The sequence below is a fragment of the Heptranchias perlo genome, chromosome 13, assembly GCF_035084215.1.
Source record: "Heptranchias perlo isolate sHepPer1 chromosome 13, sHepPer1.hap1, whole genome shotgun sequence".
In the NCBI taxonomy this organism is placed as follows: domain Eukaryota; kingdom Metazoa; phylum Chordata; class Chondrichthyes; order Hexanchiformes; family Hexanchidae; genus Heptranchias; species Heptranchias perlo.
This window is the reverse complement of record NC_090337.1, coordinates 28438700-28451631: the sequence shown is the minus strand read 5'-3', so window position 1 is coordinate 28451631 and position 12932 is coordinate 28438700. Positions and strand designations below refer to the sequence as shown.

General features: G+C 39.8%; 1 protein-coding gene across 1 annotated transcript; it reads left to right on the top strand.

The window, feature by feature from the left end:
• Positions 1–2127: 2127 nt before the first annotated feature.
• Positions 2128–12651, top strand: LOC137331116 (uncharacterized). The gene is made up of 5 exons (XM_067994722.1): positions 2128–2291; positions 5432–5529; positions 7269–7414; positions 7514–7708; positions 12115–12651. Exons 1-5 carry the CDS (start codon positions 2128–2130, stop codon positions 12262–12264), a joined length of 753 nt encoding a protein of 250 aa, XP_067850823.1. The 3' UTR covers positions 12265–12651.
• Positions 12652–12932: the final 281 nt, after the last annotated feature.

Genomic DNA, 12932 nt, shown 5'->3' with positions numbered 1-12932 from the left:
CAGTCAGTGTGGTGAAGGTTCCAGTGCTGTTAGGAAGGGAGTTCCAGCGACGATGAAGGAACAGCGATATATTTCCAAGTCGGGATGGTGTGTGACTTGGAGGGGAACGTGCTGGTGGTGTTGTTCCCATGTACCTGCTGCTCTTGTCCTTCTAGGTGGTAGAGGTCACGGGTTTGGGAGGTGCTGTCGAAGAAGCCTTGGCGAGTTGCTGCAGTGCATCCTATGGATGGTACACACTGCAGCCACTGTGCGCCGGTGGTGAAGGGAGTGAATGTTTAGGGTGGTGGATGGGGTGCCAATCAAGCGGGCTGCTTTGTTCTGGATGGTGTCAAGCTTCTTGAGTGTTGTTGGAGCTGCACTCATCCAGGCAAGTGGAGAGTATTCCATCACACTCCTGACTTGTGCCTTGTAGATGGTGGAAAGGCTTTGGGGAGTCAGGAGGTGAGTCACTCGTTGCAGAATACCCAGCGCCTCTGACCTGCTGTTGTAGCCACAGTATTTATATGGCTGGTCCAGTAAAGTTTCTGGTCAATGATGACCCCCAGGATGTTTTTGGTGGGGGATTCGGCGATGATAACGCCATTGAATGTCAAGGGGAGGTGGTTAGACTCTCTCTTGTTGGAGATGGTCATTGCCTGGCAGTTGTCTGACGCGAATGTTACTTGCCACTTATCAGCCCAAGCCTGAATGTTGTCCAGGTCTTGCTGCATGCGGGCTCAGACTGCTTCATTATTTGAGGGGTTGCGAATGGAACTGAACATCAGCGAACATCCCCATTTCTGACCTGATGATTGATGAAGCAGCTGAAATGATGTAACTTTTAAAAAGTTTTGTGACCATTTCTTGAGTGGCCTCCAGTGGTCCCTTTAAAGATCACTGCTTAGGCCGCTCAAGACCTGGCACAATTAGACGGAGCTTGCACAGCATAAGTTCTGCCCGTTTGTACCTGCATTTTGCATTGGGGTCCCACACTTGCATACAAAGTCCAGAGGAACCCACCAGAAAAAGGCAGAGACCTGATTTGCATTCGCAAGGTCCCTCACGCCTGTTTCAGGCGGCCACCCATAGCACTTAAAAGGCGCCCGCTCCCAATATCGTGACCAACTTACTTACAGGTCAGATTGGGCGCAGGAGGTTGCCATCCAAAATTTTCAGGGTCAGCGACCACTTTCCGCCTGAAAATGAGCAACGGTAAATTGAATTTCTCCCCCATTGTTTGAAGATGCTGCATAAGGCATTACTAATGTGAACACTCAATGCACATAGGAAATTTTGTCTACTGTATGTTAGAAAAACATGGGAATATAATGATGTAACTGTGTCTTTGGTATTAATGCACAGTCCAAGTGTGACTTATAACACAAATGGTGTAATATTGGGATATGAAGTGTTACTTACATTGATCAGAACCACTCTAAATAATTGCCTGTTGTTAGTGGTGAACTTTTAACAGTGAGTTAAATCCACATCAAAAGATGTAACTCGACCTTTAAGCTACCTGAAAGAACATTTGAAGCCCACTGGCACTGAGATGACATTAAACGACTGAAGCCCAGAAAATAGCTCTCCAACATAATTTATAACTTTTAAAATTAAGTGAGTTTAGATTGTGGACACTACTGTTCTTCTGTTACCATATTAACAAATATTGTTATAAAATCCATCCAAATAAGTGAATACTTACATTTCAGCATCATTTTAAATATAGATATATGATTAAAAGTTAAATAAATGTCATGATGCAGAATCAATTTATTTTTGCTTCTGTTCATTATGCAATTACTATATTAATTATATTACAGTAACATGGACAAAACTATCAACATTATGCAATCTTTACTGAATGGTTATTTACTGTCCCTCCTGAGACCTATTATATTAAATACACTGGGACTGAAGATCACTAGCTGTAAAATTCACCACTATTATTAGTTCACAAGGAAAGACTGCACAGTTTACAACTAAATTATGTCACAGTGCCCCCTGTGGAATTAAAGTTGTAATCACTTAAGATATCTTTATAAAGAGGCTTTCAGTATTTGAGGTTAAGATTATTTTTGCAAAATCCTTTCATGTACACTTCTCTTAATATTGTGAAAGTTTACACATTTGAATTTTTAAAATAAAATGTACGTCCATGCTCGTGCAAAGTGCAAAGCCGACATCACTACGAACAGGGAGTGCTGCTCTGAGGGCAGAACGGCACGCAGCTGCTCCTCTGAGGGACTCCAAGGCCCTTCCCAGGCCAAAAATTTTTTTAGTCAAGGTCTCTTTGTTCTTCAGCTGCTAAGGTGAATAAAGGTGATCAATCCCCTCCAGGATTAATTACATTCGTCTGGGCAAGGTCTAGGATCTTGCAAAGGGCCTCAACAGAACTGACACCAGCGCTTGTCAGTCAAGAGTTCCATTGAGATCTTACAAGGACGTAATGGGCAGAATTCTTCAGGTAGCCTGAGAACTCCCCCTGGGTGTGGGGAGGTGGGCGGAGGACTTGCCTGCTCCAACACCCTGCCCAGAATTTGGGGTGGGAGTTAAGCGGGGTAGAAGCTTGCACATCTGGCCTCTGCCCTCAAATTCCAGCACCCATTGAGCAATCCACCTGACTTCCACCCTGACGCTGGGTCAGAATCTCAGGCCAAGGTAAATAGTAACACAGTAATGTTTTGGGCAGGAGAAGAGCATCGGTCCATCTAGTCTATCCTTCCAAGCTTCCCATCTGGTTCCTTACTGTGAACTAACAGCCCTGACAATCGCACAGTGTGATAATCGCACACTGGTTGGCATCATTGGTCACTGCGTCCAATTTGATGCTATTAGCAAACTTGGACACCAATATTCCATCCTCCGAGTCATTTACAAAAATTATAAGTAACAGAGGCGCCAGCACAGCCCCCTGCTGAACTTCACTGGAAACCGACTTCCACTCTAATACCTCCCCACGCACCACCGCTCTTTGCTGTCAGCTATGACTAAGCCAGGCTAATTCTTTGGTATCTATCCCATGGGCACACATCTTGTGAATTAGTCTATATGTAGGACATTGCCAGATGCCATTCTGAAATCCAAGTACACAACATCCAGTGCCTCATCCTTTTCCACCAAATCGGTAAATTTCTCAAAAAAAAGTGAATTGGTCAAACGTAACCTGCCCTTTTTGAACCCATGTTGGCTGTAATTAGCTTCTGTTCTTTCAGATGACCCCTCATCGAAGTCTCAAACATTTTTCCCACACTGACATAAGGCATGCAGGTCTGTGTTTTAAGGATTGATTCCTTTTCCCCTTTTAAAGATAGGGGTCACTTTCCTATCCATTGAGGTGTTACCTGATTCAAATGTGCTTTGAAAGTTATTGACCAGCAGCCCTTTACTTGTAAATATGAATTCAAAATGATAATGGACTCAAATAATAAAGTCTATTTCCCTTTAAAACCGAGAGAAGTTGTTAATTTGTTACCTTAATGTCATCTCCAGATCATACCTGTTACGGTCAAATGCAGAGTTTTTTGTTATAGAAGTTTCAGCCATGATTAATACCTGGAATAGAAATTCTGCTCCACCACCATGCTTGCTACTGTGGCAAGTTAGCTCTATTGCAATATTATTTTTGCATTTTATCACATTTTGTACCGCAGCACCAGGTGTAATTATAACCTATGTCACTTCATCACTAGTTTTGCTCTTCTGTATACAAGCATGGCCTTTACCATGGTGACAAGACTTCTTTGAAAGAATTGCTCTCAGACTGTTCATTCTGTATCAGTAATAAAAGCTGCATTCCATCACTCTCACTGCAGATGTGCTAACAGCTGAAGTCTGTTCAATTGACTTGTTTTAATGGCACTCAAAAGTCTCTTTTACAGACCACTGCTCAGAAAACCTGGATACACTGAAACTATCTGGGGACTTTTGATATCTATAAAAAAAGATAACTTGTAAGCATCTTGTATGTATTTATTGGTGACTTTTATGTGCATTAATGTCTTGTTCCATTTATTTTATTTGCTTTTTTACATTTACATAGAATGTACAACACAGAAATCGGCCATTCGTCCCAACAGATCTATGCCAGTGTTTATGTTCCACATCAGCCTTCTCCCTCCCTACTTCATCTAACCCTATCAAGCATATCCTTCTATTCTTTTCTCCCTCATGTATTTAGTTAGCTTCCCCTTAAATGCCTCAACTACTCCATGTGGTAGCGAGTTCCACATTCTAACCACTCTCTGGGTAAAGAAGATTCTCCTGAATTCCCTATTGGATTTATTAGTGACTATCTTATATTTAGAAAGGATAAAATAGTTTTATATTATTTCTTATTTATAAGTGAAGGACATCTGATTGTAGACAACGGGTTTCCAACTACTCTCACATTTGACTTCCTTTCAGCTTTAATGAATCAAGTCTATTTATCAAATTCACCAAGTCTATTTATCAAATTTGGTGCAGAACCAGAATTAATTGGCTATTTTCAGAGAAGTAAAACACTCTCTTCCTTGCTGCTATCCTCTTCCTTCTCCTATGGTGCATTTTGCATGCTTTTCCTTCTTTCTGCATCCTCACTTTGTTGGAGTCCTACTCTAACTCATTCTTTCCAAGGACTTCAAAATGTTGGAACTTCTTACCTGTCTCAAATTTTTCAGCCTCTTGCAATCTCCAGGTTTTTAAAACCCAAGCTTAACATTGCTTAATCACTACATCTTGATTTATCTCATGTTCAATGTTACTCTTTTCAACTTTGATATCCTGTACTTGGCCTAGGCCAGAAGTCCTTGGCCTTTCATCTTTGTTTCTTCTTTGGAAAAAAAAGGCTGAAAGTATTAGAACTCTGGCCTGGCATCATATCCTGTTTGAAAAAAAAGTTCTTCCTGTCACATGGTGCAGGGCAGCAAGGCAAAATGTGACTACAGGACAACGGCTGGCTGTAATAAATAAAACATTGGTAACAGAAGCTAAAACTCCAGTAAGAAAACTTGTGTTGGAAGATTCGCTATTAAGCCGAAAGACTACGTACTATAAATAATAACGCCCTGGTAGTGAGCTCAAGGATGTAACACACCTTCAGGGAATCATGTGAATTCCATGGTCCAGTCAAGCAACAGTTTTGCAGCTTCTGGCATCGTCTGAAACCTTGTAACATTTAATATCACAATCTCTGGGTGATGTGAACAAGCTTAGAAAACATGATTTTCCTGTGAGCTATAATTGCATTTTTCACCTGGGGAAAGCAGTACAAATGAAATGCTGCAGGTTTTTCACTTCCCACAATCTCTGCAAGCATGCAGTAGGGAGCTTCTTTGGAGTTCAGAGAAAGGGCAGGTCAATGGCAACTGATCCACTATCTGATTTTTCATGGTATGCTGCCAGCAACTGTACTAAACTACTAAAGCTAGATGGAAGCTAACTTATTTTTATTTATTTGTATATGTATTAGGCTGCATAATAACAAGGAGCTTGAGACAACAGTAATGAAAATAGATGTCACAAATTTGCCAGTGATGTTACTTAGGTCAAAAACAATGCTGAGAAATTGTACTAGGGTACCTAAAGAGAAATAAGATTTTCCATAGCCTAATGCATGCTCCAAAAAATCTAATTCACTAAATGATGGGCATCCCATTATAGGAAGGATATAAAAGCAATTGAAAAGGTACAGCATATGATAAGGCAAACAGTGATCGACTGTTTCCACTGGTCAGTCAGACAGTAATGATAGGGCACAAATTTAAGATAGTCACATAAAGAATTAAAGGGGATGATAGAAAAAATTCTTTACAGAGAAATTGGTTAGAATTTGAAATTGTCTGCCACAAATCCGTATTGAAGTGAATTCCATAAATTCTTTTGAACAATAATTAAGTATGATGTGGAGATGCCGGTGATGGACTGGGGTTGACAATTGTAAACAATTTTACAACACCATGAAAATCTCCGAAAGCTTGTGAATTTAAAATAAAATTGCTGGACTATAACTTGGTGTTGTAAAATTGTTTACAATAATTAAGTAGTTGATTGAAAAAGAGAAATATTAAAGGGCAGGAGAATGGAAATAGACTAGGTGGCTTATGTGGAGAATAACACTGGTGCAGACCTGATAGGATGGTTTCTACGCTGTAACATTTTATAATTCGATGACAAAACATGCAGATCTTTCTTGAGGATTCATACTCATCCATTAGATTTTCTGACTATTTTTACCTTTTGTTTGCCCTAATGAAGATTAAATGTGATTACAATGCCAATTAACTGGATTTCTGTAACTGAAGAGAATTTCCATATCCCTTTTGATTTAAGGTGGGACAGTGTTATATTCCATCAATTTTTAAAGAGTTATTTATTTGATCAATTCAACACCGAAGATTTGGATTTTTTTCCAGTTGACAAAGTTCATGAACAAACACTTAACACTTGTATCACATTCTGCTCTGCCCTGTTTTTAGTCTCGCATTAACCCATTGAAAATAATAATCTGCATTTCAAATTAAAACTTAGGTCTAACTTTCAGCATTCTAAACACTCAACTAAAGTGTGTTATAAACAGAATAATTTTCATGGACACAATGTCTATCACAACTACTGCACATAAGTCATCTCCCATGACTCCTTACTGTGTACCCTCACAGTATATTTTGGGAGCTGTAAACAAAACTAAAATTAGTTTTCAGTGCCAGTAAGGAAGAGAAGGAAAATGGGTAGAAAGGAAGAGGCAGCCTGTCTAGCCAGCTGTAGGGAATGAGATGCATATGGAAGTGTATCTAATAATTAAAATCCATGTAGTGTATTGAGTTAGCTCCCTATGGTTCATAATTATAATAATGGAATGCAGCTGTTTACTGACAAAATTATTTCTAATCCTCTTCTCATGACATGCAAGTTAAAGATACACCAATTAAAATATCTTACAGGTTTCATTTCAAGATATCAAATAAAAAATTGCTTCTGTCCAACATGCTTACTGATAGGTGTTTTAAATTATGTCCTCATTAGATTTTAAAGTGCTGTATTGAACAATCACTTGATCAACTCCGCTCTTTGCTTTAAAACCCCAGGTATGTCTAACAATTTGCTTGAAAAGATTATAGTACTATTCTATGTATGCACTATTGTGTTTATTATTGCAATCCCTATCTATTGTGAAAAAGACACTTTTTATCACAACGGCCCGGAATTTCCTGGAACACCATAATCAGCAATTTACACTGATAATTATGCCAGTCTCTGAGCCGATCTTGTCGACAGCAACTTACACTGAAGTTCCCTGGAAATCTCAGTAACATACACCGTAACATACAAACCGGCGAAAAACCCCGAGCTCGGAAATGCCAAAAGTAATGACGGGGACCCCGGGAAACACTGGCAGCAATATAACAGGGAGGGAACAAACTTCATTCCTCAGAGTGAGGTTTGGCAACAGCAGGTAAGTGCATGATGGTTTTCTTTCCTCAGTTTTTTTTATGTTGAGAAAATAATTTTAAAAGTTGTTTCCAGTGTCTCAGCAACATCTCTATTTTCACAGAGATGTCATCCACAGAAGAGACATCAGCCAGGAAGAGGGCCAGCAATTTGCAGGAGGCAGACTTGTAGGCCTTTTTCGGACAGATTGAGCTGGGGAAGAACAAGTTGCTTGGGATCAGGAAGGCCAAGCTACCCCATTATGTTAGCCAGGACACCAGGCTCTCAGTGTGACTGTGAATTGACCAGGGCTGGCAAGGTAAGACACCCAACCATGCTCTCGTTTTTTTTCTGGTGGACAGACTTTGACATTGGCAATTTTAAAATTTTCTCTGAGGAGCAGCTGCCTAATAGGTGGCAGCCTTTAATGAAGGACTTGGACTAAGGTACAACTGTAGAGGCAGGTGACGGGTCTTTAAAATGCACAATGGGTAGTTGTTTCAGTTAGATCATGACTGATCTGCACCTTAACTCCATTTTTTTTTTACCTTTGTTCCATATCCCTTGATACGCTTACCCAATAAAAATCTATCTATCTCTGTATTGAAAGCTCCAATTGTCCCAGCATCCACAGCTTTTTGGGGGGCAGAGTTCCAAATTTCTACTACCCTTTGTGTGAATACATCTTTTCTTTTTAGCCACCAGCTACTAGTACAATGGAGTGGTTCATGATGTCTGAACAGAAAAGGAAACCTATAGCATGGAAGAAAAGTTCCAAGAAAGACCCATCTAAAGCTTTGAAAAGGCAACAAGAAGCATACAAAGTCAAGGATGGAGTTATTCCATCTAAGTGCACAAAGTAATGAAGCAGGTTCATTTTAACCCAGTATTTCCTCCAAGGCCACGAGCATAATGAACTGCTTTTGTGAATGATATTTTCGAGCTTACTGTGTCACAGGCTCCCTGTCTGGCTCATTGCAACAAGCATTGAACCATCTATACCAGTGTGTAACTTCTGTTGCTTGGTAAGTTAGTCAAGTATGCTGGTTCAGAAGGAATAAAGTCTGTCATCAACTACACCAATTCTAAGTAAAACTCCGCAGTGTACTGGAAAAATATGTGCATTGAATTGTGATGCAATACCGCTGACTCATGTCCTGTGTCTGAGGAATAATCTGTATAAATGTTGAGTATAAATCGAATTCAGTTCAAGTCAAGAGATCTGATCTAAAGCACATCAAAGGCAATGGATCTGCACTCAGTTCTCACCATCACCTTTGGAGATAAATCATTCATTTTACTCTTGAATTTTTAAAGCAGTTGAGGTTTAGCTATGTGTAAAAACAGGAAGTGCAAACTTTCGCTCATATATCAGTGCGTTGGCCTAGTAAATAAATTTCTTAAAATAATAGACTTCTCAAATTAATATTTTTTGAGGTGGGTTCTTATTAATATTTATTTTTATGCCCTCATTGTTATAAATAATGCAACTATAAGTTGTATCTTCATTAAGGAACAAAGTCTAACTACATACATTAAATGCTTGCATCGACACACACTCGTGGTCTACAAACTTTACTTTTTTTTTAACATTGTTCCCCCTCTCTAATTCTGGGGATCTGAGGCTAATTGCAATACCCTTTCCTCTGCCCTTGCTGAGGTCAGCTAACTGCGCAGATTGTGGATCAAATTTAGGATCATCCTGTATGGCTCAACTACTCACTGGATAAACTCGCCAAGCCATCTGGGAATCTTAAATATATCTTCCAGATAGAAATAAAAATTAGTCAAATTTCTGCAAAGGACTGGCCAACATTTATTCCTCAACCAACATCACTATGATCTGGTCATTTATCTCATTGCTGTTTGTGGCACCTTGCTGTGTATAAATTGGCTGCCGGGTTTCCTAAATTACAACAGTGACTACCAAAAGTACTTCATTGGCTGTAAAGCGCTTTGGGGCATTCTGAAGTCATGAAAGGCACGATATAAATGTTTTCTTTCTTTTTTTCTTTGACTAATTCTATTACCCTGCTGTATAACTGTATTCTCTTCACAAACCTGTATATTTCACATTAAACGTTCAATAATTAATTAATTAAAACCTCCTTGAATAGGTTGCATCATTTACTTGTTTGCCATGTCAAAAGATAGTGCAATCTTTGATAGTTTTAATAGGGCTAAGAGAAGTTTCTCTCTCTTTCTCTCCTCTTCTCATTACTCCATCCACGTGCTTGCTGTTCTGCCCCTTTCTTTCTCCCTATCTGTTGCCCCGTGCCTCTGTTACATGTTTTCTCCTGCTTTTCTCTGTCACTCACAGCATTCTTTCCTGTTTTTTTTCTCTGTTACCCCTCCCTATGTACTGAGGCCATTTGCAGCTAAAATATGGTAATATTAATGCTAAAGGGATCAAGGGATATGGGGAAAAAGTGAGAACAGGGTACTGAATTAGACTATCAGCCATGATCATTTTGAATGGTGGAGCAGGCCCGAAGGGCCGAATGGCCTACTCTTGCTCCTATTTCCTATGTTTCTATGTTTCTAATAAGGAAAAAAATGACAGAAAGCTCATTAGCATTACAGGTCTAAACTTCCTGCCACTTATAGAATAACATTTATATACCTCGAGGGAAATATCCATGCGCTGGAGACTGTGCCGAGAAGGGAAGGTCGGCTGATACCTAGTTTCAGAGGACTGAGCTATGAGGAAATGCTGGAAAAACTTGGACTCGTGTCTTAGAAGGAGGTGATTGAGAGGGAACCTTACAGAGTGTATAAGATACTTAATTTCCTCCTTCTCTATGTCCTTCCTTACACTTTAACACAGAGTCAGTCACAAAACATGAGACTTAATCCAGGCTTCCTCCTGCTAACAGAAGTTATATATAAAAAAAAGACTTTCTGGGACAGCAGAACTTGCTATACTGTAAACTGTTTCTTTGATGTTGCTGTCTGACCCTTCAGATACAATGTAACATTAACAATGTAACAATCTGCATTCGCCCAGCTGCTCTCCCCAATATTCATGCTTTGTAACAGATAACATTTTTGTTTGGTGGTTTTATTAGATACAAACAAGTTTTTTTTTGTATTTTATTGAAAATCATCCATCCATTCCGGACTCCTGTCCACGGCAAGATTCATTCAAACCCCCCCAAAGATTTCTGACAGCTGAGCAACCTTAGATCAATTGACAAACCGCAGGTTCATACTTACACCTCCACATTCCCGTGCTTCCAATTCTGAAGCCCATTTGGGAATCCTCTAGGCCTAAGGGATTAGAGTAGACTGATACCTGCAAATCGTGCCGCAGAGTAGGGCAGTTGCAAAAGCTGAGTGCAGATTCAGGCAGGTAGTGGCGTGTTACAAATCAAATCTCCCAAAATGTGTAGGATTTTAAATTGGCAAAACTGGTGTCTTTGTACTGAGAATGAATTTGAGTGTCTGAGATTAAAACTATGCTGAAAAACTAGACCACATGCTCAAAACACCAACTTGTGTTGCCCACTTTAAATTAAAATAAAACTGACAGTCCTGCACAATGACTCCATAAACTATGTATGCGAGGTACACTCTCAAAAATATGTGATTATATGCATCGAAATACACAATACCTCATAAATTTACCCTTAATCATACAATGGCTTCATAAAATATATGTGAATGTACAACTATATATATATATGTATAACAACTTCATAAAATGCAATTCTTAAGAACACAATTTAAAAGAGGAAAAATAACTGACAGTCCATTAAAATAATGTTCTGCCAAAAAAGAAATGGGTGGTAACCTTAGAAACAGCAGATGTTGCTGCTTTCCTTGTTTAAGGGGAACATTTCCTCTGTGGTATTTGTAATAAAAACAACAATGAATTTATGATTTCACCACAAATATATGGAGAAAATCTTACCCAAAGCCCACTGTGTGTGGTCTCCCAAATTGTTCTTGGCACAAGTTGTACATCATGGAAGATATGACCATGGGCACAGCTACAACCTTCCCTCCATGGACTTCAAAGACACTGCAGATGGTTGCATTCTATTCTTTAATGCTGCACAAAAACAGTGTTGAGACAGAGGATCATTAATTGTTCCATCCTGTGTTGGATAAAGCATAACATTCACAGTGAAATGTATGTAACCCATACCCTGCACAGGTGAAAGATCGGTTGCAGAAACACTCAATAAGGAGGACAGATCCACTAGGTAAATTTACTTTCTGCATTCAAAACATGCACAAAAGTGAATTATGACAATGCCATTCACATTAAAAGATCATGAATCACCTGTTACTAGTACAATGGAGTGGTTCATGAGGTCTGATCAGAAAAGGGAACCTATAGCATGCAAGAAAAGTTCCAAGAAAGACCCATCTAAAGCTTTGAGAAGGCAACAAGAAGCACTCGATCTTTGTGCACAAAGTAATGAAGCAGGTTCATTTGAACCCAGTATTTCCTCCAAAGCCATGAGCATAATGAACTGCTTTTGTGAATGATATTTTCAAGCACATTGTGTCACAGGCTCCCTGTCTGGCTCATTGCAACAAGCATTGAACCGTCTATACCAGTGTAGCTTCTGTTGCTGGGTACTGTGCTGAAGTTATAGACTGGGAGACCTAAGTTTAAACTGTAGCCTTTCCCTCTTTTGATAATGACAGATAGATTTATTTGACATGAACCTTTAATTAACAATGTCGCACACTGCAACTGATTCCAATCCTCAGATGCCAACAGAAATAATTGCAATAACACTTCAGCAGTCATGGACATTCATCCACCGACCTTCGGGTAAGCGTACTCCAAGGCGGCCTTCGAGACACACGACAACGCAAAATCGTCGAGCAGAAATTGATAGCCAAGTTCCGCACCCATGAGGACGGCCTCAACCGGGATCTTGGGTTCATGTCACGCTACACGTTACCCCACCAGCGAACAAATGTTATCTGTTTTTAATATAATGGGTCATTTGCTGGCTTTCTCTGCCTTCCGGATGTTTCTGCCTCTCTCTGTTTTTTTTCTCTGTTTTTTTTCCCTGTTTGTTTTTTTGTTGAATGTGTATTCGGGGGTTCTGCAGGTGACACCTCTCTGTCTGAACACGGTGATTGCCTTGGCAACGGGCAGTTGCAGGGGCAGTCTGTAAACACCATGTATTGTTCTATATGTATAAATGCGTAGGCTTCAAGGAGCTCCTGAACATTTACCTGAGGAAGGAGGAAGTCTCCGAAAGCTTGTGAATTTAAAATAAAATTGCTGGACTATAACTTGGTGTTGTAAAATTGTTTACAATTGTCAACCCCAGTCCATCACCGGCATCTCCACAAAATGGCAGTTTGGCAGTGATAGAAGTAATACAATCCCAGCCCAAACAATCATTTCTCATTCATGGCCAAACCTTTAACAGTTTTTCAGCAATGTCACCGGGTGGAGCACTTCACAGCAGCAGGGTATCAGATAAGTTGTCAGGACCAATCCAACTCTACTCATATCCTATCACTGCTGCTTTCATTAGCCATAACAGCAGCATTAAACTCATGGGGGCTCT